Source organism: Mercenaria mercenaria, chromosome 13 (assembly GCF_021730395.1).
Source record: "Mercenaria mercenaria strain notata chromosome 13, MADL_Memer_1, whole genome shotgun sequence".
Classification (NCBI taxonomy): Eukaryota; Metazoa; Mollusca; class Bivalvia; order Venerida; family Veneridae; genus Mercenaria; species Mercenaria mercenaria.
Genome location: NC_069373.1, coordinates 72,036,387 through 72,064,010, shown reverse-complemented (window position 1 = coordinate 72,064,010; position 27,624 = coordinate 72,036,387). Strand labels below are relative to the sequence as shown.

Genomic DNA, 27,624 nt, shown 5'->3' with positions numbered 1-27,624 from the left:
AGTTTTCCCTATATAAGTCTATATAAACCATGTGACCCTCGGGGCGGGGCCATATTTAACCCTAGGGGGTTAACTTGAACAATTTTGGTAGAGGACCACTAGATGATACTACACACCAGATATCAAAGCCCTAGGCCCTGTGGTTTTGGACAAGAAGATTTTTAAGTTTTTCCTTTCGGTTGCCATGGCAACCAGAGTTCTGCATGGAATTCTATTCTTTGAACAATTTTGAAAGGGGGCCATATAAGGATCATTTCTGTGAAGTTTGGTGTAATTCTGCCCATTAGTTTTCAAGAAGAAGATTTTTTTAGAAAATATTGTCGGACGGACGACGCACGACTGACGACGGACATTGAGCGGTCACAAAAGCTCACCATGAGCCTTTGGCTCAGGTGAGCTAAAAACTGGACGGCTTATTTTTGAATGCGGCTTATTTATGATCCCTTTTTTCCTGTAGTGAAATGGTGGCTTATTTTCGAGATCGGCTTATTTTCGGGATTTCAGGGTATTCCAAAAATATGTAAGATCGTGGCAAATACACAAGAGCTAAATGAAGGAACAAAAATATCTGTTTATTTTGCCAAACCCTCTTTTATTATAAGTGCACATGAAAATGGCTTCAGCCATTGTAAGACTTGTCATTTTGTATATTAGGATGCTAACATTGTTCGTCAGTATAATGATGACAGTGTACCTTGTAGTTAATACTGCTAATTGCTTGCCTTAAGAAAACTTGTTGGTTTCTATTTTTTTCCAAAATCAAGGGGAATTTGAAGTTCTGCCCTATACTATTAGCCTCTAATGACACTATTTTAATTAAGTTTCTTATAGATACTGTATCTGTTGTTTAAACTTGGTTGAAACCTTCTGATAAATGTAAGTGCTATGGTATCCAACAAGAGCTGTTACAGGAGAAAGCGTGCTGGACTATTTCATTGCTGGATAGTGAAGTAGGGCACATCTAAGGAAGCTGAATCTGTCACTGGAGTGCTTAAGACTCAAGTGTGGATGAAGAAATTGAACAAGAGATTAAGTCTGTGTCAAATGTATAAAGTACATTATATGTAATTACAGAGATAAAGGTAATGTCTGTTTTAAATGTATGAAATAACAGAGATAAAGTGTATCAAAACATTAAATGGGTATAAAAGGGACACAATTCATTGAAAATGTCTGCAAAAGTAATGAACCATGTGTCATATCATGTGACTAACTAGAGTTGCTTTTGAGAAAAGTGCATGTCTCCCACAACTGCCTTAAACAAGAGCTGTCGGAGGACAGCAACGCTCGACTATTCAACCGCCTTGTCGCTTGAATGAAGACGGAAGTCGAATAAGGGGCATAATTTAGTAAAAAAGTAAAATTGGGTTATGGAACCTGCATAGTGCTTATCAGCTCATGACAGTGGACAAGTGTATGAAGTTTCAATCCATTCCCATTAGTGGGTACTGAGATACCAGCTTACATATAAGAATTTAACCAAAAACTCCTAAGTTGAAAAGGGGCATAATTTTGTAAAATGCGAAGTTGAGTTATTGACCCTTTGCACTGCATGTCATATCATGACAGTGAACTAGTGTGTGAAGTTTCAATCCTTTCCCATTAGTGAGTACTGAGATACCAGATTACATACAAAAACTTAACCAAAAATTTCTATGTTGAAAAAGGGGCATAATTTTGTAAAAAAGCAAAATAAAGTTATGGGACCTGCTTTGTGCATGTCAGATTATGACAGTGAACAAGTGTGTGAAGTTTCAATCCATTCCCATTAGTGAGTACTGAGATACCAGCTTACATACAAAACCTTAACCAAAAAATTCTAAGTCGAAAAAGGGGCATAATTTTGTAAAAAAGCAAAACAGAGTTATGAAACCTGTGCCATGTAAGTCAGTTTATCACAGTAAATAAGTGTGTGAAGTTTCAATCCATTCCCACAAGTGGTTACTGAGATACCAGCTTACATACAAAACCTTAACCAAAAATTTCTAAGTCAAAAAAGGGGCATAATTTTGTAAAAAAGCAAAACAGAGTTATGGAACCTGTGCAGTGTAAGTCAGTTTATCACAGTGAATAAGTGTGTGAAGTTTCAATACATTCACACAAGTGGTTGCTGAGATACCAGCTTACATACAAAAACTTAACCAAATCGGGACGCGGACGCTAATGCGGACGCCGACGCATGGGCGAGTCCAATAGCTCTACTATTCTATGAATAGTCGAGCTAAAAATCATCTAAATAGAAAGTCAGTCTTTATATACTGTTTACTCACTACAAATATACCTTTGAAGAGTAAAAAGGCCGATTTTGTATAATTCAAGGGCCATAATTCTGGAGTGCCTCAGACGATTTGGCTAGTTGATGAACCTGGCCAAGGAGTTATGGTCAAAAACATTTGGTTCAAGTTTGGTGAAGATCGGATGAGAAATGTTGGACTTAGAGCGCGGACGAGAGTAAAAAGGCCGATTTTCGGTAATTCAATGGCCATAATTCCAAAGTGCCTGGGCTGATTTGGCTAGTTACTGAACTTGGCCGAGGACTTATGGTCAAACACATTTTGTTCAAGTTTGGTGATGATTGGACGAGAAATGTTCGACTAAGAGCACGGACAAGAGTAAAAAGGTCGATTTTCGGTAATTCAAGGGCCATAACTCCGAAGTGCCTGGACCGATTTGGCTCATTATCGAACTTGCCCTACTACAGCGCATGCACATTCATCAAGCCAAAAGGACTCCTATACTACTCAGATTGCATGCACATTCCTGGAGCCAAAAGGACTCCTATACTACTCATGAGTAGTATAGGGGTCCTTTTGGCTCCAGGAATGCGCCTAAAATCTGAGCGTTTTTCGGTAATTCAAGGGCCATAATTCCGAAGTGCCTGGGCCGATTTGGCTAGTTATCAAACTTGGCCGAGGACTTATTGGCTCACACATTTTGTATAAGTTTGGTGAAGATCAAATGAGAAATGTTCGACTTAGAGTGCGGACAAGCTTTGTGACAGACAGACAGATACACAGACAGAAGAAAATCAATATGTCTCCCACACCACTGTGTGGTGGGAGACATAATAATGTGGATTATCTATTTTAAGTTTGAATCAAATCTATTTAGTAATAACTGAAATGTGCATCACAAGTTTAACGTGAAATTCTAAGAAACAAGAGGGTCATGATGAGTAATGTGAGCTACACTGACAAGAGTAAGAGATCAGGTAAGAAAGTCAAATGTAAGAAAGCACTGAAATCTTTTCCCAGTTGTGTGAACATGTTTCAAATGTCAAAATGATGCTTAAATATTAAGGAAGTAGGTCAGTAGGTCACATTTATGGTCACTGAAAGTCAGTTTTAAGATCGGTGTGCAAAACTGTACATGTCATCCAAATTTCAAGGCTGTATCTTAAACAAGTGGACCATGATGGTCCTGAATCGCTCACCTCTTCCCACATGACCCAGTTTTGAGTACGACGTCGTTTTTTCTATTATTTGACATAGTGACCTAGTTTTTGAGCTCATGTGACCCAGTTTTGAACTTGACCTAGATATTATCAAGATAAAAATTCTGATCAATTTTCATGAAGATCCATTGAAAAATATGGTCTCTAGAGAGGTCACAAGTTTTTCTATTATTTGACCTATTGACCTAGTTTTCGAAGGTACGTGACCCTGTTTTGAACTTTAGCTAGATATCATCAAGGTGAACATTCCCACTAATTTTCATGAAGATCTCATGAAAAATATGGCCTCTAGAGAGGTCACAAGGTTTTTCTATTTTTATACCTACTGGCCTAGTTTTTGACCGCACGTGACCCAGTTTCGCAACTGACCTAGATATCATCAAGGTGAACATTCAGATCAATTTTCATGAAGATCCATTGAAAAATATGGCCTCTAGAGAGGTCAAAAGATTTTTCTAATTTTAGACCTACTGACCTAGTTTTTGACTGCAGTTGACCCAGTTTCAAACTTAACCTAGATATCATCAAGATGAACATTCAGACCAACTTTCATACAGATCCCATGAAAAGTATGGCCTCTAGAGAGGTCACAAGGTTTTTTTATTATTTGACCTACTGACCTAGTTTTTTTGGGCACGTGACCCAGTTTCAAACTTGACCTAGATATCATCAAGGTGAACATTCTGACCAATTTTCATGAAGATCCATTCAACGGTATGACCTCTAGAGAGGTCACAAGGTTTTTCTATTTCAAGACCTACTGACCTAGTTTTTGATCGCAGTTGACCCAATTTCAAACCTGACCTATACATCATCAAGATTAACATTCAGACCAACTTTCATACAGATCTCATGAAAAATATGGCCTCTAGAGAGGTCACAACGTTTTTTCATTATTTGACCTACTGACCTACTTTTTGATGGCACATGACCCATTTTCGAACTTGACCTAGATATCATCAAGATGAACATTCTGACCAATTTTTATGGAGATCCAATCACAAGTATGGCCTCTAGAGAGATCACAAGGTTTTTCTATTTTTAGACCTACTGACCTAGTTTTTGACCGCACATGACCCTGTTTCAAACTTGACCTAAATATCGTCAAGATGAACATTCAGACCAATTTTCATACAGATCCCATGAAAAATATGGCCTTTAGAGAGGTCACAAGGTTTTTCTATTATTTGACCTACTGACCTAGTTTTTGACCGCACGTGACCCACTTTCGAATTTGATCTAGATATCATCAAGACGAACATTCAGACCAACTTTCATACAGATCCCATGAAAAATATGGCCTCTAGAGAGGTCACAAGGTTTTTCTATTATTTGACCTACTGACCTAGTTTTTTAAAGCACATGACCCACTTTCGAAACTGACCTAGATATCATCAAGGAGAATATTCTGACCAATATTCATGAAGATCTCATGAAATATATGGCCTCTAGAGAGGTCACAAGGTTTTTCTATTTTTAGACCTACTGACCTAGTTTTTGACCGCACCTGACCCAGTTTCGAACTTGACCTAGATATCATCAAGATAAACATTCAGACCAACTTTCATACAGATCCCATGAAAAATATGACCTTTAGAGAGGTCACAAGGTTTTTCTATTATTTGACCTACTGACCTAGTTTTTGAAGGCACGTGACCCAGTTTCGAACTTGACCTAGATATCATCAAGGTGAACGTTCTGACCAATTTTCATGAAGATCTTGTGAAATATATGGCCTCTAGAGAGGTCACAAGGTTTTTCTATTTTTAGACCTACTAACCTAGTTTTTGATGGTACGTGACCCAGTTTCGAACTTGACCTAGATATCATCAAGGTGAACGTTCTGACCAATTTTCATGAAGATCTTGTGAAATATATGGCCTCTAGAGAGGTCACAAGGTTTTTCTATTTTTAGACCTACTGACCTAGTTTTTGATGGCACGTGACCCAGTTTCGAACTTGACCTAGATATCACCAAGATGAACATTCTGACCAACTTTCATAAAGATCCCACAAAAAATGTGACTCTAGAGTGGTCACAAGCAAAAGTTTACGGACGCACGCACGGACGACGGACACCGCGCGATCACAAAAGCTCACCTTGTCACTTTGTGACAGGTGAGCTAAAAACGAGAAAGTAGGTCAGTACATCAAGATCACAATTAGGTGACCCCTAACCACTTGGGGTCATCAGGTAATTATAATCAAACAGTCTAGGAAATATGATCTGATAATTTTTGAAGTATTTTTTCCTGTATAACTCATATAACAAGTGACCCCCGGGGCGGGGCCTCTTTTCAACCCAGGGGTATAATTTGAACAGTATTGTTAGAGGTCCACTACACAATGCTACATACCAAATATCAAAGGCCTAGGCCTTGAACTATCAGACAAGAAGATTTTTCTATGTAATTTAACTTGGGACCCCCGGACAGGGCCCCTTTTCACCTCAGGGGCATAATTTGAAAACATTTTGGTAGAGGACCACAAGGCAATGCTACATACCAAATATCAAAAGTCTAGGCCTTGCAGTTTTAGGCAAGAAGATTTTTAAAGTTCTTCTCCTATAGATATAAGTATATGTAAAACTTGGGACCCTTGGGGCATGGCCTCTTTTCACCCCAGGGGCATAATCTGTAAAATCTTGGTAGAGGACCACAAGGCAATGCTACATACTAAATATCAAAGGCCTAGGTCTTGGTTTCAGACAAGAAGATTTTTAAAGTTCTTTCCTATATATGTCTATGTTAAACTTGGGACCCCTGAGGCGGGGCCTCTTTTCACCCCAGGGTAATAATTTGAACAATCTTGGTAGGGGACCACAAGGCAATGCTACATACCAAATATCAAAGGCCTAGGTCTTTTGGTTTCAGACAAAAAGATTTTTAAATTTTTTTCCTATATAAGTCTATGTATGTAAAACTTTGGACCCCCAGGGTAGGGCCTCTTTTCACCCCAGGGTAATAATTTGAATAATCTTGGTAGAGGACCACAAGGCAATGCTACACACAAAATATCAAAGGCCTAGGTCTTGTGGTTTCAGACGAGAAGATTTTTAAGGTTTTTCCTATATAAGTCGCGACCCCCGGGGCTGGGCCTCTTTTCACCCCAGGGGCATAATTTGATCAATTTTCATAGAGGACCATTAGATGATGTCACAGGCTAAATATCAAAGCTCTTGTGGTTTTGGACAAGAAGATTTTTAAAGTTTTTCCTTTTGGTTGCTATGGCAACCAGAGTTCTGTGTGGAATTAAATTCTTTGAACAATTTTGAAAGGGGGCCATCCAAGGATCATTCCTGTGATGTTTGGTGTAAATCTGCGCAGTAGTTTTCAAGGAGACGATTTTTTAAGAAAATGTTGGCCGACGGATGACACACAACGCATATCACACAACGGACAACGGACATTGAGCGGTCACAAAAGCTCACCATTAGCCTTTGGCTCAGGTGAGCTAAAAAGAACATACTGGTGCCAGCATTATGGACCTTGTGTCATACGGCAGTTTGAATCAAATCCAATCTGACTAAAGTGCATCTCCTATTACGCTACGCATAGGATCTGACAACGAGCTATTGATGGCCTCGTTCTGACAACCCTTCCGCTAGCCAATCAAAAGTTAACTTACAACATTCTGCAAGCTTTAAAAAGCCTTGGTATTTGATATTAACAATTTTTATGTAGAAAAATGTCAGATAGCCGGTTAGCTCAGTCGGTAGCGCACTTGCTCTGTAAGCGAGAGGTCCCGGGTTCGAGCCCTGGATTAACTGCAAATTTTTCTTACTTTTTGACATTCGAACAAGTTGTCTGATTGGTTCAAACAAAAATAGATTTGCGAAAATAAAAATAGCGATCTTGGAAATCCAAAATATACAGAAGACGAATGTGAATGGGTCGTTCTCAGATCTTCGTTTAGAAGATCAAATACTTTAGTCAGATTGAATCAAATCAATTTAGTAACAACAGAGATAACGGAGATATGTTGAAAAAGCATCAAAGTGAAATTGAAATTCAAGTAAAAAGGGGGTATAATTCATGAAATATTGGTGCAAGAGTTATGGATCTTGTGTCATGATGTGGGTGATGATATGGAACAACTGTTTTAAGTTTGAATCAAATCCATTTAGTTATAACTGATATAGCGTGGAAGTGCACCAAAACTTTTCTAACAAAAAGGGAGATTATTAATGAAATATTGGTGCAAGGGTTATGACCCTTGTGTCATATGATGTAGCAGAGGACCTTAGAAGGATGCTAATACTGACTTTGGTGGAAATCCATCATGTAGTTCATAAGAGGAAGTTATTTTAATGTTTTTTCTGTTTCTAGCTCTGGTGGCCCCCTTTAAATCAGTCAAGCAAAACTTTTGAACAAATATAAGAGAGGACCTTAGAAGGATGCTACAGATCAAGTTCGGTGGCATTCTATCAAGCAATTCATGAGAAAAAGTAGTTCAATGGCTTTTCTGTTTTCCTCTGGTGTCCCCTAAAAATAGCCAGGCGAAAATATTTGAACAGATTTATGAATTGGACATTATAGGAATGTTACAGACGAAGTTTAGTGATGATCCATTCAGCAGTTCATGAGAATGTTTTATAGTAAGTGTAGAGCTACCACCAGACAATGGACAACGGACACAGGCCCGCCACAACATCTCACCCTGAATCTGTGGTTCAGGTGAGTTGAAAAAAGATAAAATTACATTAAATACCTCATTCACAGCCAAATTCCTTATCCTAGGAACAATGTTATTCAGATCCTGCAGTGGTTTTCTACCATCATTTCTCAATGTTGCCTCCTTGCCTTTCTGAAATTATTCAAATAATCTTTATTTTTATTTTAAAATAATAAATCCATGCTGATCCCATCATAAGTAAGTTCTTACCTGACTATTTTGCAGCTTTAAATCTAAACAAAATGAGCTGCACCATGAGAAAACCAACATAGTGCATTTGCGACCAGCATGGATCCAGACCAGCCTGCGCATCTGCGCAGTCTGGTCAGGATACCTGTTGTTCGCTTTCAAAGCCTATTGCAATTAGAGAAACCGTTAGCGACCAGCTTGGATCCTGACCAGACTGCACGGATGCGCAGGCTGGTCTGGATCCATGCTGGTCGCATATGCATGTTGGTTTTCTCATGATGCGGCTCAAATATCAACTACAGGTAGAATTTTATCTGCGAGTACAATGTTCTCATCTAAAGCAGGCTGTAAAATATTCAGGTTATAGTCTCGAAACACCATCTCCTAACTTCCTCAGCCTGTCAACAGTTACTACAAAATTTATGAACTGCAATTATCTAGCAGCAACATTTATTTATTTTTTTATTTGATTTGGGTTTTTTGGCACATCAACACAGTAAAGATAATATGGAACCAAACAGGACTATAAAAATTTTGATTTCACATCTCATAAATTTACATAAAAACATGAGGAATAAAATTAAAACTTTTATACGAGATACAGCAAAACCAAGTGTTCAGACTTGTATTAGTTGCCTCATACAGTCATACAATGGTAAGACAGTGGTTCCAATTCTTTTCATACGCAAGTTGTCACCGCAGAACCACATGGGATACAACATGTAGATACACGCCATCCACACTCTACACTGCTCCATTAACTCTGTGTATAAAATGCCTTTTTGCATCCTGTATATTCAAAAGCTTTTTTTTGCAGCAAGAGTACCAAATAAACTTATGGTCATTCTAGGTGCTATAAATGCTTGTTTTCAATGTAGATGCTTGTTTTCAATCCATGCTATTTTTTAAACATATCTTACTAATGGGCACCTGTTAAGTCAGGATGATGTTGAGGAAATCTTACCACTGTCGTCTCTTATTCACACAAGCTCTAACAGCTGACATCTTTGACATAGCCTCATCTATTGTGACTTTGCTTCATCAGGGTTCTCTTCTAGGTTATCTCTGCTCTGGTTTCTTCAAGTTGATTGTAAATGACTAGTAGCATGCTACTTGTCAAAAGTTGTTCCAGGTTAACCTTTACCGCATTGTATCTTGTCCAGGCACCCTGCATGTGCAAATATTCTTTTCTCATTTTCTCCACTTCAGCCTGTCTTATCTATACATCATTGTGGTTAAGAAGTTCCAAAAACCTTGTATACTAATCACAATTATTCAAACACTGTTTTTGTATGCTAAACAGTTTAAATGTGCGAGCCACTTCCTTCATGCTTTGGTCTTTGGAGGTACAACCTTGCCATCTGCATCACTTGATGCCACCACCGCCAAAAATAACCATCTTTTAAAACAAAAGAATCACATGTATGAGAGGGATGTACATAAAGTTCACTATGAAATATTCTTTAGTATCAAACAATATTTTCTTGCTGGCTGATTTTCAGGGGCTCTGACCGCACCTTGTGGATTCCTAAAGGGGGAAGGGTCCTGGGCTCCAGCTGGATAACGTAACATTCCATCACTACAACGCATACACACATCGTGCACCATCAACTCTCCTGGAAATTAGCCTTCTAGGGTTTGAACTGTCTGACCATTCGCCCTACTGGTATGACCTTGTGCCAATGGACTTCCGCATAACCGGAGTGTTAAGGCCACTGTTCACGGACATCACTTTGACAGCAAGTCAGATATATCACAAGCAACCAGTGAAGTAATTGGCTCATTCAGTGATTAATGACAAAAAAACACTTTCCGAATGTGGATCACAAGGCACAAAAAATGTGTTGACATCAGCGGTGCTTATGAACAACCCTCATACAAAAGCTGGCAACATTAGATTACTAGACCTGTGATAAAAAAATTAGAAGGCTCGCAGTAGCTTGCCTTTCAAACTTTTTTCTAACACTTGCCTACATTGTACTAACCTAATATAGCCAAAGTCTTATATATTACATCAATATAATAACTGTATAAACGTTAACTTAAGACATTATTTTATAGTTAATATGAAACTTTTATATTATACAACACTCCAAGAAGTATTTCCATTTTGTAAATACAATTTTAAATATGTTATGAACAGACTTACCGGTACTCTCTTGTACAAAATGTACCCTGCATTTTCCTCCCCCTCGTCATGTCCCACTTCTGCCATTTCCTGAAAGACAAAATATATAAATCATGCAATACCTTTCAAACAAACTCAACAAAATTCAATTATCAGAATATCTAGATTCAAGTCCTAGAGCAAATAAGGTGTGACATTTTGTCAAAAAAATAATTATCTTTAAATTAACGTTTTTAGTTAACTGTTTCATTTTACAGCAAAACAATCAAAGTTTTTTATAAACAAGAGGGTTATGATGACCCTGGATGGGGTAAGAAAGTCAAATATAAGTAAGCATTAAAATTTTCTCCCAGTTGTGTGAACATGCTTCAAATGTCAAACTGATGCTAAAATATTAAGAAAGTAGGTCAGTAGGTCACATTCATGGTTACTGAAAGTCAGTTTTAAGATCAGAGTGCAAAACTGTATATGTCATCCAAATTTCAAGGCTGTAACTATCTTAAAAGACAAGAAAGTAGGTCAGCAGGTCAAGGTCACAGCCAAGTGACCAATAATTACTTGGGGTCATCAGGTAATTATAATTAAACAGTCTAGAGGAATTATGATCAGATAATTTTTGAACTATTTTTTTCCTATATAACTCATATAACAAGTGACCCCAGGGGCGGGGCCTCTTTTCATCGCAGGGGCATAATTTGAACAATCTTCATGCATAGAGGACCATTAGATGATGTCACAAGCCAAATATCGAGGCTCTACGCCTTGTGGTTTTGGACAAGAAGATTTTTTAAGTTTTCCCTTTTGGTTGCCATGGCAACCAGACTTCTGGGGGGTATTCAATTCTTTGAATAACTTTGAAAGGGGGCCACCCAAGGAATATCCCTGTGAAGTTTCATCAAAATTGGCCAGGTGGTTTAGGAGGAGATGTTGTTTAAAGGAAAGTGTGGCTGGATGCCAGCAACAGTTCACCCTGAGCACTTTGAGCTCAGGTGAGCTAAAAATGTTAGGCTTTAGAAAACTTAGCTACAGATTTTGAAAAAAAAAAACCACAAAGATACAGTCAAAATACAACAAGAGTGCCAGAATGTCACAACAAACGCCTGTCACAGCAAATTTCTTTACACTAGAACCTGTATTTGCAAATGGAATTTTAATTTTCAATTATGAACAAGAGCTGTCACTAATGGTGACAAATGCCCCCGCAGCACCTTGACCTTTGACCTGGTGACCCCAAAGTCAGTAGGGGTGGTGTACTCAATAAGTACTATCAGCATGTGAAGTTTGAAGGCCCTGGGTGAAGTGGTTCGCAAGTGCCTTCATGCAAAAAGTTAACGTTGGCCCCTGTGACCTTGACCTTTGACCTGGTGACCCCAAAGTCAGTAGGAGTGGTGTACTCAATAAGTACTATCAGCATGTGTAGTTTGAAGGTCCTGGGTGCAGTGGTTCGCGAGTAATGTGCCGTCATGCAAAAAGTTAACGTTGGCCTCTGTGACCTTGACCTTTGACCTGGTGACCCCAAAGTCAGTAGGGTTGGTGTACTCATAAAGTACTATCAGCATGTAAAGTTTGAAGGTCCTGGGTGAAGTGGTTCGCGAGTAAAGTGCCTTCATGCAAAAAGTTAACGTTGGCACCTGTGACCTTGACCTTTGACCTGGTGACCCCAAAGTCAGTACGAGTGGTGTACTCAATAAGTAATATCAGCATGTGAAGTTTGAAGGTCCTGGGTGCAGTGGTTCGCGAGTAAAGTGCCTTCATGCAAAAAGTTAACGTTGGCCCCTGTGACCTTGACCTTTGACCTGGTGACTCCAAAGTCAGTAGGGTTGGTGTACTCATAAAGTACTATCAGCACGTAAAGATTGAAGGTCCTGGGTGAAGTGGTTCGCGAGTAAAGTGCCTTCATGCAAAAAGTTAACGTTGGCCCCTGTGACCTTGACCTTTGACCTGGTGACCCCAAAGTCAGTAAGAGTGGTGTACTCAATAAGTACTATCAGCAAGTGAAGTTTGAAGGTCCTGGGTGCAGTGGTTCGCGAGTAATGTGCCGTCATGCAAAAAGTTAACGTTGGCCTCTGTGACCTTGACCTTTGACCCCAAAGTCAGTAGGGTTGGTGTACTCATAAAGTACTATCAGCATGTAAAGTTTGAAGGTCCTGGGTGAAGTGGTTCGCGAGTAAAGTGCCTTCATGCAAAAAGTTAACGTTGGCACCTGTGACCTTGACCTTTGACCTGGTGACCCCAAAGTCAGTACGAGTGGTGTACTCAATAAGTACTATCAGCATGTGAAGTTTGAAGGTCCTGGGTTGAGTGGTTCGCGAGTAAAGTGCCTTCATGCAAAAAGTTAATGTTGGCCCCTGTGACCTTGACCTTTGACCTGGTGACCCCAAAGTCAGTAGGGGTGGTGTACTCAATAAGTACTATTAGCAAGTGAAGTTTGAAGGTCCTGGGTGCAGTGGTTCGCGAATAAAGTACCTTCATGCAAAAAGTTAACGTTGTGACGAACGAATGGACGGACAGTTGAAAACTAATATGCCTCCCTTCGGGGGCGTAAAAAGTTACAATATAAGTTATTTACAGTAACAAATAAGGGAAGTTCATCTTTAAAAAAACTCAAAAAAAATATAAAAAATTGTCCACACAAAAATCCATACCAGGTAGAGATAGGTCAAAATACACCTCAAAATTGGATGTCTGTGGACGCTGCCCACCACCCACCAGGGGCGGTCCCATAAGTCCCGTTTTTGAAGCGGGTGTATAAATTCAAGAAGAATTGGTAAGTTACATTGAAAACAAGCGAATCCCCCCGCAAAATGGGTTTGTGGTGAGGATTGGCCAAGAAATATATCCGGCAAAAAGTTAAGGATGTTACTAAAAAGCAAATAATTTCACTACATTTGAACTTAAAAGAACAGATGTCCTTAAGAGAGCACGATCAAGTAAGAAATCTGGAATGTGGGTGTAATAGGGGAGAGGGGTGTGTGTGTGTGTGTGTGTGTGTGTGTGTGTGTGTGTGTGTGTGTGTGTGTGTGTGTGTGTGTGTGTGTGTGTGTGTGTGTGTGTGTGTGTGTGTGTGTGTGTGTGTGTGTGTGTGTGTGTGTGTGTGTGTGGTGTGTGTGTGTGTGTGTGTGTGTGTGTGTGTGTGTGTGTGTGTGTGTGTGTGTGTGTGTGTGTGTGTGTGTGTGTGTGTGTGTGTGTGTGTGTGTGTGTGTGTGTGTGTGTGTGTGTGTGTGTGTGTGTGTGTGTGTGTGTGTGTGTGTGTGTGTGTTACAACTTCACATGTTAATAAATATTCATGCAAGGTTTGAAAAAGGTGGGGGAGGGGGGTAGTTGACCGTCGAGGGTACGAAACACCACATGTTGATAAAAGATACAAAATGAAAAAAAGAATGTTGTGTGGGGGGGGGGGGGTGGAAGGGACTGGGTGGAGGAGCAAAAGTGGGGGAGGGTACAGCTGTGCATGTTGTTAAATATTCATGGAAGGTTTGTTTAAAAACAAAACAAAACAAGGAATCGGTAAAACCGAATAATGCTCCCTGATGCATGTGCTTCTCCTAATATGGGGAATAACGTATTAGAAACAAAAAAAAACAAATGAGATAATAAAAAGAAAAAAATTGAATAAAGGGATATAATTTAAAAACTAGGTAAGGTAGAGATATGTTTTTTTGACACTGCACTTCCCGTCAATGGCCTCTACCATTTTGTGAAGTTTCAATGAAATGCCATTCATACTTTTCAAGTAATGCTCCGGACAAGCCTTATTTTGTATAATATAGGAAGATAATTCAAAAACTAGGTAAAGTAGAGTATAAACAAGAGCACCGCCTTGTAGGTGCAGACGCTCATCTGATTTTTTTGTCTCTGTATAACAGAAATATTGACCTACCGATGATTTTCTAAGTCCAAAAGGGGCCATAATTCTTGCAAAAAGCAATGCAGAGTTATGGTACTCGCTGTGTAGTGACAGCTTTTGATGTTGAACAAGTGTTGCAAGTTTTAAAGCAATAGCTTTGACCATAAAGGAGAAAAGTTGACCTATTTTCTAAGTCCAAAAAGGGCCATTATTCTTGCAAAAAGCAGGATGGAGTTATGTTTCTTGCTGTACAGAGTCAGCGTTTGATGGTGAACAAGTGTTGCAAGTTTCAAAACAATAGCTTTAATAGTTTAGGAGAACAGTTGACTGCAAACATAAAACTTAACCAAGAAATCTGATATTTTCCAAGTCCAAAAGGGGCCATAACTCTTGAAAAAGCAGGATGGAGTTATGTTTCTTGCTGTACAGAGTCAGCTTTTGATGGTGAACAGGTGTTGTAACCCTTCTGTAAATATGCCACCAATTTCCATTATTTTTCATGGCATTGTATGGCATTCAGTGGCATCTGATGGAAAATATGATGGACACGACAATACTGGCATTTGATGGAAAATTGTTGCCTTTTCCTTACACTGCTTGCCACCAAATGACAACACAAGTTCCACCAAATGCCACAGAACTGTAGTGGAAATCAGTGGAAAATTGAACTTTGCCATTTTTATGAGTGTACATGTAAATCAGTGGAAAACACTTAGAATTTTTCTCTCATTCTGAGGCTGGAAATTTCTGTGCTGAAATCATTTGTGTAGTGATAAAGCTGAAACATTAGATTTAAGTAAAGACTTGTCCCATTGAGTTCCTCTTGCAAAACATAATTATTTTAATCATAATCATAATTTTTGCTTATAATTATAATGAAGGTGAACTATTGTTTGAGTCACTCTTAAGCATGTAGTTTATTGTTTAAATTTGCTGTTTCTACTGTGTAACAAGCCTCAATTGAAATAAACATCAAACTTATAGATAGTTAATATATATATCAGTTACCATCATCCATTTAAATGATTTTCTTACATTCCGCATACCCAGTAACTGTATATCAAGTATATACAAGAGGGCCATGATGGCTCTATATCGCTCACCTGTCATCATTGCCCTTAAGGACAAGAAGGTCAAACAAGAGCTGTCTGATGACAGCGCGCTCGACTATTCGAAGAATTGATTGAAGAATGGTGTCAAAATATTTCCACGGATATTCAGACAAAAGAAATAAATAGATTAGACAAACAATGTTCCTGTATTACTTTGATTTCGATAAGTCTTGCACTAAATGGCAATATATGAGCCAATTTCAAAGTCCAAAAAGGGCCATAATTCAGTCAAAATAGTTATGTACTCTTGCCTACAGATGGAAATCATAATGATAAACTAGTGTTCAAAGTTTAAAAGCCATATGTCAAATAGTTTTGACAAAACATGGACTTGTATGGAAACAGAACCAATTTCAAAGTCCAAAATGGGCCATAATTCAGCCAAAATAGATGACAGAGTTATGTTCTGTTTCCTACAGATAGAGACTATTATACTAAACAAGTGATAAAAGTTTCAAAGCCATATGTCAAACACTTTACAAAAAATATGAACTGGTACGAAAAACTTAACCAAGATTTCTCAGTCAAAAAGGGCCATAATTCAACCAAAATCCTTGATAGAGTTATGTACTCTTGCCTATAACTGGACATGGTGATGGTAAACAGATGTTGAAAGTTTCAAAGCTTTATCTCAAAAGACTTTGTCAAAATATGAACTGGTACGAAATATTAACCCAGATTTCTAAGTCAAAAGGGCCATAATTCAGCCAAAATCCTTGATGGAGTTATGTACTCTTGCCTATAACTGGACATGGTGATGGTAACCAAGTGTTGAAAGTTTCAAAGCTTTATCTCAAAAGACTTTGTCAAAATATGAACTGGTACGAAAAACTTAACCATGATTTCTAAGTCAAAAGGGGCCATAATTCAGTCAAAATCCTTGATGGAGTTATGTGCTCTTGCCTATAACTGGACATGGTGATGGTAAACAAGTGTTGAAAGTTTCAAAGCTTTATCTCAAAAGACTTTGTCAAGATGTGGACTGGTACGAAATATTAACCCAGATTTCTAAGTCAAAAAGGGCCATAATTCAGCCAAAATCCTTGATGGAGTTATGTGCTCTTGCCTATAACTGGACATGGTGATGGTAAACAAGTGTTGAAAGTTTCAAAGCTTTACCTCAAAAGACTTTGTCAAAATATGAACTGGTACGAAAAACTTAACCATGATTTCTAAGTCAAAAGGGGCCATAATTCAGCCAAAATCCTTGATGGAGTTATGTGCTCTTGCCTATAACTGGCCATGATGATGGTAAACAAGTGTTGAAAGTTTCAAAGCTTTATCTCAAAAGACTTTGTCAAAATGTGGACTGGTACGAAAAACTTAACCCAAGGTGTGACGCTGACGCCGACGCCGTGGTGAGTAGGATAGCTCTACTTATTCTTCGAATAGTCGAGCTAAAAATCATAATCAACATCAATCAAAAGAATCATGAGAAAATATAGTTGAAATTTTCTTAAAGGTACAGATATGTCAAAATACACCTATAAATTGGAGGTACCATCAATGTTGTACCACAGGAAAGTGCTCTCGGTTTTTCCCTACCGCCAATAATAAAAAAGTTACTAAATAAGCTATTTATAGTAACATAAAAAGGGAAGTAATTAAAAAAAATGATTGTAAGTGAACAAAAGAAGGATCTGCCAAATAAAAACAAGAGCACTGCAATGCAAATGCAGAGCAATATACACACAAAACAAAGTCATATGACCTTTGACCCCTAAGTGTGACCTTGACCTTGAAGTGAGCCATCCGAAACATGCGCTCTGCACATCGTTTCGATGAGGTGAACATTTGTGTAAGGTTTCTTTGAAATCCTTCAAGGAGTTCAAGAGTTACAGAGCGGAAGGGAAATTGCTAACCAACAGACAGACAGACAGACGGACACCGTCGCCATAACATAATACGTCTCTTAGGGCGTATAAAAAGGAAGCGAGATCTTATGGTGATACAAGTTGTGTGCAAGTGTGGTTAAAATTAAATCATAAATGAAGCTGCTATTGCGCAGACAAAGTCAAAATAGCTAATTTTGGCCCTTTCAGGGGCTATAACTCTGAAACCCATTATGGGATCTGGTTGGTTCAAGGAAGGAAGCGAGATCTTATGGTGACACAAGTTTTGTGCAAGTTTGATTAAATTCAAATCATAAATGAAGCTGCTATTGTGCAGACAAGGTCAAAATAGCTAATTTTGGCCCTTTCAGGGGCCATAACTCTGGAACCCATAATGGAATCTGGCCAGTTCAAGAAAGGAACCAAGATCTTATGGTGATACAAGTTGTGTGCAAGTTTGGTAAAAATCAAATCATAAATAAAGCCGCTATTGTGCAGACAAGGTCAAAATAGATAATTTTGGCCCTTTCAGGGGCCATAACTCTGGAACCCATAATGGAATCTGGCCAGTTCAAGAAAGGAATCAAGATCTTGCGGTGATACAAGCTGTGTGCAAGTGTGGTTAAAATTAGATCATAAATGAAGCTGCTATTGCGCAGACAAAGTCAAAATAGCTAATTTTGGCCCTTTCAGGGGCTATAACTCTGAAACCCATTATCGGATCTGGCCGGTTCAAGAAAGGAAGCGAGATCTTATGGTGACACAAGTTTTGTGCAAGTTTGATTAAATTCAAATCATAAATGAAGCTGCTATTGTGCAGACAAGGTCAAAATAGCTAATTTTGGCCCTTTCAGGAGCCATAACTCTGGAACCCATAATGGAATCTGGCCAGTTCAAGAAAGGAACCAAGATCTTATGGTGATACAAGTTGTGTGCAAGTTTGGTAAAAATCAAATCATAAATAAAGCTGCTCTTGTGCAGAAAAGGTCAAAATAGCTAATTTTGGCCCTTTCAGGGGCCATAACTCTGGAACCCATAATGGGATCTGGCCAGTTCAAGAAACGAATCAAGATCTTATGGTGATGCAAGTTGTGTGCAAGTTTGGTTAAAATAAAATCATAAATGAAACCACTATCGTGCAGACAAGAAATTGTGGACGGACGACGGACGATCACAAAAGCTCACCCTGTCACTATGTGACAGGTGAGCTAAAAAGAAGCAAAATATTGATCATTATTCAGAGCTAAAGACTCATCTGACATGTAACGTCATTTTAAGGCAACAATGTTTTGAAGCGTTTCTGCGGCAATTTATTCATTATTTCTGCATTATTAAACCATTAAGCATCAGATTGGAAGCAGGTTCATGATTTTTTTTTTTTGCAGAAGGATTCAGTTTGTCGTAAACGTCGTCGTAAATCGTCATGTTAGTGTCCGGTTGAACATGCGCACTTACAAATATTAAGGTACATTTTGTAACCCACCTTCTTAACCAAGAAATCTGTCCCATGTGGTTCTGGGACAATCTGTGTATGAAAAGAATTGGAACCACTGCCTTACCATTGCATGATCATAAGAGGCGACTAATAGGGTCTTTAACACTTGGTTTTGCAATAATTCTGTGATTCCAGCAGGTATGCAAATTTTGATTCCATACCTCAATAGAGTCATGTTTTTATTTCTATGTAAATGAGATGTGGAACCAAAATTTGTAGTCTTGTTTGGCACCATATAACCTATACTGTGTTGGTGCGCCGTAAAACCCAAATAAATAAATAACCAAGAAATCTGATTTTCTAAGTCCAAAAGGGGCCATAATTCTTGCAAAAAGCAGGATGGAGTTATGTTTCTTGCTGTACAGGGTCAACTATTGATGGTGAACAAGTTTTAAAGCAATAGCTTTGATAGTTTAGGAGAAAAGCTGACCTAAACATAAAACAACGCCGACACCAACGCAGACCAAGTGATGACAATAACTCATCATTTATTTCCAAAAATCAGATGAGCTAAAAAGGGAGATAATTCAAAAACTAGGTAAGGTAGATTTATGGTTCTTTGACACTGCACTTTGTCTCAATGACCTTTATGATTATTTTAAGTTTCAATCAAATGCCATTAATACCTTTCAAGTTATACTCCGCACAAGCCTTATTTTGTATAATAATGGAGATAATTCAGAAACTAGGTAAAGTAGAGTTATGGTTCTTTGACACTGCACTTCGCGTCAATGGCCTCTATCATTTTGTGAAGTTTCACATGAAATGCTATTAATACTTTTCAAGTAATGCTCCAGAAAAGCCTTAATTTGTATAATAAAGGGAGATAATTCAAAAACTAGGTCAGGTAGAGATATGATTCTTTGACACTGCACTTTGTCTCAATGGCCTCTATGAAAATATTATGAAGCAAATATTTGTCAAATTTTTTATACACTGCATTTTTACAAGTTGACAGCTTGGCTTCCTGGCTTAACGATCTTTTTGAGACATTGAGAGAGCTTAATATAATTTGACATGAAAGTAATTTTCTTAGTAAAATATAGCAATAAAAATTTCCAATGATTGAAACAAACCTAGAAATTTACAAAATGTAATTATTTCATCAACTTTAACTTTAAAAGACAAACATTTTGATACTAAACATGTCAGTATTCTATAAATATAGATATTATTTAAAATTTTATAAAAAATGCAGTGTATAAAAAATTGGACAAATATTTGCTTCATAATAAAAATATGAAGTTTCAATCAATTGCTGCTGACACTTTCAAGTTATACTTCGGACAAGCCTTATTTTGTAGAATAAAGGGAGATAATTCAAAAGCTGGGTAAGGTAGAGTTATGATGCTTTGATACTGCACTTTGCCTCATGGCCTCTATCATTTTCTGAAGTTTCAATCAAATGCCATTAATACTTTTCAAGTTATACACCGGACAAAAGTGTGATGGGGTAGTCCAAATAATAGGACGTTTTGGGACAACGTGATAACTTTTGACTGTCGCTGTCTCCGTCACGTCCAAACTTATTCTGCATATTTCTGTTAGGAAATCCCCAATGAAATCTGTTGGGAATGTTTTCTGGTACATGTACAAAATATTTGTAATGATAACATCTCTGATAATGATTTTATGTTGACAATAAAGCATAAACCTGTGAGTTACAAGGAGAAAGTCACCATCATCAAGGTACTAACGAGACCAAGGATAGAGGAAGATGCTTTTCATCTCCTTGATCGGTCTGAACAAGTGATGCTGGTCAGGCTTAGCTCAGGGCACAACAAGCTCAATGCTCACATGTACAAGAAATACAGACACACTGGCACCATCACCAACTTGTCCATGTGGTGAAGAAGATCAGACTGCGGAGATATATACTTCAGAGATGCAAAAGGCATGACCAGGAGCGAGCTGCGACTTGGCCGATAGATACCTCAATTCACCAGAAACTGTATGGAGGCATTGAGGATCTGCGGCAAACCATAAGTTTCATCGAGGCTACTGGTCTGACAGCATAGTTGCGAACGAGAAGAAGAAAGCATAAACTTGCCTGGCTGACATTTTATGAATGTATATTTTGTGTTTTGTTTCTGCAATTTAGTGTCATCGGCAGTCTGTTGTTTATTGAAACCAGTGTCAGGGTAGATATCTCCTTGCACCTGTCACATCATATTTTCGAAGATTTAAGTCTCTTTTTTAAAATTATGAATTAAATTCAACCCATTTGAAGTTTCAACATGAATATTAATGTTTAATTTATTAAAGCAAGTAAGTTCTTATGGACTTCTTAATGTCTTTATTTTCCTAACAGTAAAATGCAGATCTATAACGATACGGGTAAGGCTTAGAGGGGTAACAATATCAGATAATAAGTCATCCCGATAAGCCAAATGAGAAAGGCTACCTTTGGGGAGCATAAAAATGGAAAAAAATGTGGGGGTGGGGGGATACCATGTACATGTATTTAAAACAACAAGAAAAATAAGAGAACAAACTTCCGTTTTTAAAGATAAAATATAGTCTCCTAGCTCTTTGTTAATACTGTTCTCAGTATTCATATTGATAACCGGACCTCTAGCCAGCCCTGTAAGAGTTGTCTAGAGGTCCGGTAACCCTAGAGTCCGGGTCTAGCGGTCCAGTTACCGAACGCCACTGCCTTTAAGTTTAACAAACCACAGGCGTCTGAAATTCTATCAATAAGACCTTAGAAGTCATATTTACAAAAAAAATACCCCTATATATATAAAATAAACACCAGGAATGAAACGTCAAAAACTCAGGGTCCCCTGAAAATACGCACGGAACACAGGGTGATCGCAATTTAGCGAGCGTGGTGAAGAAATAACACTAAAATACACCTACCACACTCGACAGCATTCAAATAAATATTCTAATACTTATTTACTCGATGTACAAATTTTAAAGGATAAAATAAGTATTTTATCTTTAGCTCGGAGCTGTAATTGTTGTTATTGTTGTGACGTCAGCGAATGGCTTCGGCGACAGCTGAAAATCTCGGAAAATCTCAGAAAATGTCTGATTACTCTCGTAAAGTGCATCAGATTTGAATACTGTCGAGTGTGGTAGGTGTATTTTAGTGTTATTTCTTCACCACGCTCGCTAAATTGCGATCACCCTGTGTTCCGTGCGTATTTTCAGGGGACCCGGGTTTTTTGACGTTTCATTCCTGGTGTTTATTTTATATATATACAGTAGGGGTATTTTTTGTAAATATGACTTCTATGGTCTTATTGATAGAATTTCAGACTCCTGTGAACAAACAAACTCATGATATAAGAAACACATTTGAAACGTCCTACGGAGAAGAGTTTACTGTACATATTTCCAGCACAGTTCGATTTCAGTCTTTAAATTTCATACATATATATGCACCTATTTATGTTTACATTATTTAACAAGGAACAATTTGTTTTAGAATCCACAATTTGGTACGAGTTTATCAACAGGTCGGAGATCATCACAAATCGGTGCGTTATCTACAAATCCAGGGGTTTTTTTTACGACTGGGGGAAGAGGCCCCAGCCTGTCACTGGGGGAAGAAAATAGCGCGCGACGAGCAGTTTTGGGGAATTTTTTCACTCAGGGGGGAATTTACAATTATGCATAATAAACACTTTAAACTATGTTTTTATTACATATTCTTGCAACTTTTAGCAACTATACACACTGTCACTTAGCAATAGATGGACTTGCACTAATGTTCACTTATCATTGTAACAAGGTGGGTGGGGAGAGTTGAAATGCTCAAATCATTGAATATTTAAAGGTCACATGCTTTTATTCACAAAAAATGCTTTAAAATAAGAGTTGCTTTTGCAAGAGTCATCATATTATTATTAAATGCATACTTTTGTTGGCTTTTTATTTCAATTGTACTAGAAAATCTTGTAAGAAAGGATAAAAAAGTCCGAAAATCACGATCGCGAAAACGTGTGACAAATATGAAAAAACGAAAGCAAACATTAAAAATTCTTGATAAAATACCCGTTTTAAATTTCATCTTTTCACCAGAACTATTCCGTACTTATAATATCTGATTACTTAAAACATTTATATTTTATTTTGCTCTAGCAAAATACCTCGGCAAAGATAATAAATTTGCGTAACGGCCGACCGGCTTATTTAATCGAATCAAGCACATAAAATAATAACTTTAAATTAACAACACATATTACACAATACAGCATAAGCTGTTACCGCTAATTAACAAGAGGTACAAACACAATAATCTGACGCTGCATTGTTTATCAATCATCTATATAGGAGAGATCGCCGTGACGTCACGCGTTAACATCTGTTTATCTGGTGGTTGGCAAAACAAATGATTTTAACACCGTTTGTGTATTGAATCAGAATTTTTAATTTTTAATAACTTTTTTGCTCATTTATGGATTTTCAAAATTCAAAAAGATTTGAAATACTAACAATCTTCATATTTTTGTATCCAAATATCTTTTTTCAATCAATAACCGTTTTAAATGACATATAATTTTAAAAGCGGCGTAGTGATTTTCACAACCTTTAGAAAAACAGTGTAAGTTAAGCGTTCATAATTAATCCATTTTATTTCGAAATAACAATTAAAAGTAATCAATAAATTGCTTGTTTTATAACCTTCCATTGATCAAAAAATTATTTATGTAATTTGTGTTTTAAGAAAGTTTAGACCGTTAGAAAAACATCACTGTTTACAAAAAACATGGACGGTCGGTTTCTGCCCACCCGATCACTGTCTTATCAGTTCTAAAAATAGAATTTGTATACAAACACGATCTCTCCTATTACATACTGATGATAACCACGTGTCAGTCGGCGCGTGGCGTGATTGACATCTGTCAGTAGCTAATTAACATACGACGCTCCGCCTACTGTCATACTTACGCTGGTGTCGACAAACAGTATGAAGTTCACTGGGATTTTGATTGACAAGGGGCAGAGCTTTCGAACTCGTTACGCATCAAAGAGTATTACCGCGAGACAAGCAGACGCCCACGGCATATTATGTGCGGGTCAGATACGAGTTTTTATCGATTTTCGCTGGTCAAAACCGGAACCTCGGGTCCACTGAACGCTCTTCAAACATTTTTCTACTATTTCTAAAGGTTTCCACACCCATTGAAAATTGTGAAAGACCGTCTGCAATTGTGAACGGGTCCGATATTCGGTCGGGAAAATCGCTGGGAGTAATCTCCATTGCTTTGTTTACGATTTTGGAGGGGGGAATTTCGGACGTAGGGGAATTTCGACTGCGGTAGGGGAAATCCTTGGCTGTGGGGGAAATCCTCGGCTGGGGGACGAGGCCGATATTCGGCCTCTGCTATAGAATAAAAAAAAACCCTGAAATCTGTAGTTAACACACCAATCAATAGTTTTCAGTAACTACCGATCTGTAGATAAATAAGAATAAAGAATTAAAATACCCTTTTTAATTTTGTAAACAAAAAAACCCGGGTGTTGGGGAACGCTTGCAATAATTTGTATCAACTTCCGCTATCGGAACAAAGTTATTTTAAACAGTTCTGAGGAATAGTATCTTCCGTTTTTTGCATTTTTCAAACATCATAATTTCAATTTTACACAAATGCAGCCATTAAAATCAATTAAAACCACTTTATAATAACGCTTAAATTTGCATTTAAAACACCTACAGCATTTCCATGCTGTTGATCCATTCTTTGCAGTGATCCTGAGCGCTTTCCCATAATGCATTTTATGTAACGAGTTATTTTTGGATGCTGTTGCAAGTAGAAGTATGGTGTACAAACAGGAGCATACATTAGTCTACCGTTACAGTATGAAATACATTATTTATTTGATATATAAGTTTTACATATAATAGTTGCAATGCAGTATTATCCACTGTTTATTTTTAAGTTTTTTGGGGAATGGTGGCCGTGCCCGTAAGGAGGTGAAAACTGCGCCGTAACCATTGCGTTGTGATAAAAACAATATATTTCATAGATATGTTGCACAAAGAAAGATAATTATTTAAAAGTACATTGCCTCATGTCTTCAATGGTACAATTTAGATTATCATGTCGATCTAGAAAGGTGGAAAGGGTTTTGGTGGTTGGGATAATATATGTATCTTTTTTCAGTGGAATTTCTTTGAGAAATATGGGAAAGGGGCCACATTCCGGCCCCAAAACAGCCTAATAATCACTGTTATCTATCTTAGTATCTATCTTCCAGTGCTGTTGGTGGAGGGTGGGGCGGGGTGCAAAAATGGTTGATCAGTCGAGAAAAATTTAAACGTTCAAGATTGTCAATAAATATGGTATAAGAACCAAATTACCAATGCATTTAAATTCCCTTTCAAGCAGGCTATTCCCTTTATTTGAACTAATCAGTTCTTCTTTTTCCAAATTTATTTAGACTGGAAGGCATATAATATTATATATTCCCCCATTCCATGCTCCTACTTAATATTAAGCAAGTATTTATAGAAAGTAATAGTCTAAACCTTTCATTAAAAAATCGTGCAATTAATAATTTTAATTAGCTACATATACGAGTATTGCTTAAACCTTAGTTTAATCATATTTTATTGTATATATATATTCAAACATGTATACATCATATTTATACACTCATTAAATCAAATACATACAATTGGGTTTGGCCAAAAGTTATTCCAACATTATCTAGGCCCTCCCCATTGCTTAAATCATTAATTAATGACTAAAGATATATCTATTGACAATTTATTTTATAAAGATATAGCCGACAATCTTTAGCAAAAGCTTTATGAAACAGTTAAATATGTATATGCAAAACTTTCAATGTCACAAAGGCATTCGCGATTTTTACCCATACCCGTCTTCCGTACTTAGCGACCTTTTGACGTGAGCCTGAAGATTTCGGTAAAAGTAGCCAATCACGAGCAGTGTTACATTATATACTTTACAAGATGGCGGACAGGGGATAGGAATGGAAAATTGCAAAGTGAAAATAACTAAAATAACAGCTTTTTGCTTGAGATTTTTACAAGTAAAATGCATTTAGAAATTAAACGTCAATTTGTTTTCTGCTTCTGTATCTTCAATATTCGTTGTTGAAATTAAATTTAGACATATTCACGATATCGACATTATGGATAAAATCCCGTTTTCCGGTATAAACCACTAATAAACGCCCGTTCCCGTTTTCACGGTGAGGGGGGTATCGGCCATTACGCTACATGGCGGTAGTGTTTAGATTATCCTTTTTTAAAGTTTTAAACAAAGAAAATGAATAAAAAAAGTATTGCAGACTATCATTAAACATTGTTGTAATTAAGATATAGCAAAAATATCCTCAAAGTTTACTTTATTTTTGAAATTTTATCTTTTATTCTACACTGCCGCTTCCGTGGCTCGATACCGAAGGTGTGAAATTTTTTGCATTGTTCAAGATAAACAGATTATTTTTGCAAAAAACAATGTTGCCGAAGTCGTAGAATAGTATTTCCATTGTGAGAAAGTAAGATCTTTCATAAATTCTTATCTTCTGGCAAAAATAATCGCTCATAGAGTACACGGTCTTTATATCGGTTAATCTCGCCGACCCCCCTGACCCTATGTACGGAAATACCGGAAAACCGGATTTATCAATAATGTCGATATGGTCATTATCGGAGACTTGCCTCTGATAAAACTTGTTGAAGGATAGACATTTTCCGGATGATGAAAACAAACCTTTAAAATGAAAATTTCTAGATTTATATATTGTGTATCTACAGATCGGTAGTTACTGATAACTACTGATTGGTGTGTTAACTACAGATTTGTAGATAACACACCGATTTGTGATGATCTCCGACCTGATCAAGGTACGAATTGATATCATCGTTATAATACCGCAATATTCAAACGGAAATTTAGAGCTCTAATGTGAAATATTAACACAGTTATTATTAAATAATATTTTCACAAATAAGAGTCTTACAGTGTAGAGAAAATAAGGATTTCAAGCGATGTTGAAACTTCCGTGTTGTTTGTTTCTGTTGTTGTTGTCCGTATTCAAATACTGGATGACGTCATAGGTCGGCACAGGCTAAAATGCTGACGCGCAGTGCTGACAATATACACAAAGAAGGAAAATGCTGACGATATTATATATGTTGAGCGCAAATAACCAATCTGCGCTATTTACCAAACGCGCAGCGCATATAACAAATATTTTTACGTTGGTTATATGCGCAACGATTTACCAATCGTTGCGCAGGATAAATTTAACCTGCGCGATTTACCAAATGCGCAGCGCAAATAACAAATGTAACTTTATATATCAGAAATTTGCATTTCGTGTTTGATAAATCATGTAGTTGGTCAATTTATTAATAAATATAGATGTCAAATGCTGAATATCTTGGTACTTAAATTATGTGTCATAAATTTGTTTTTACATCAGTAAATTCACGGCAGTGATCGGTCACCAGGTTTCAATACCTCCGATCTTATACAAGATGCAATAAAACCCAAACATGCGTGAAGGTGTGATTTCCTCCGGCTTGCACAGGTCGTCCTCTGGTATGTTTTAGGCTGTTTTTATAATTTTCTACTTCACCCGAGCACACATTTAGCAAAATATCGTTTTTATTATATTGAAATATCTTGAAATTTCACAATAATATTCTTTTTACCAACGGGAGCATATCTCTCAACATGTCTAAGATAAAAGATGAAATAAAAAAGTCACAGAATTAAAAGAAAATTCTTACAGATCGTATATATATTACTATTATTATTTTATAGTACAAAATCGATTGAATAAAGAGTAGACCTTATTTTCATCAAAACGTAAACGAAATTTTATATTTTGTAGCTGCACAAGATATGTGTTCGGTGCCCTGCGCTAAATGAAAATCTGGAAATTACTTTGATAACTTGAC

The 27,624-nt window shown here is 37.4% G+C and overlaps 1 protein-coding gene across 1 annotated transcript in view; it reads right to left on the bottom strand.

Moving 5' to 3' along the window:
• Positions 1–26,769, bottom strand: part of LOC123528942 (uncharacterized) — a 36,554-nt gene extending 9,785 nt beyond the window's left edge. The window contains exons 1-3 of the mRNA XM_053522224.1: positions 26,679–26,769; positions 10,467–10,535; positions 8,165–8,260 (exon numbers count right to left, since the gene is read on the bottom strand). Of these exons, the coding sequence (XP_053378199.1) occupies positions 8,165–8,260; positions 10,467–10,532 (162 nt within the window). The 5' untranslated portion in view covers positions 10,533–10,535; positions 26,679–26,769. The remainder of the gene's footprint in view (positions 1–8,164; positions 8,261–10,466; positions 10,536–26,678) is intronic.
• Between the last annotated feature and the right edge of the window lie 855 nt (positions 26,770–27,624).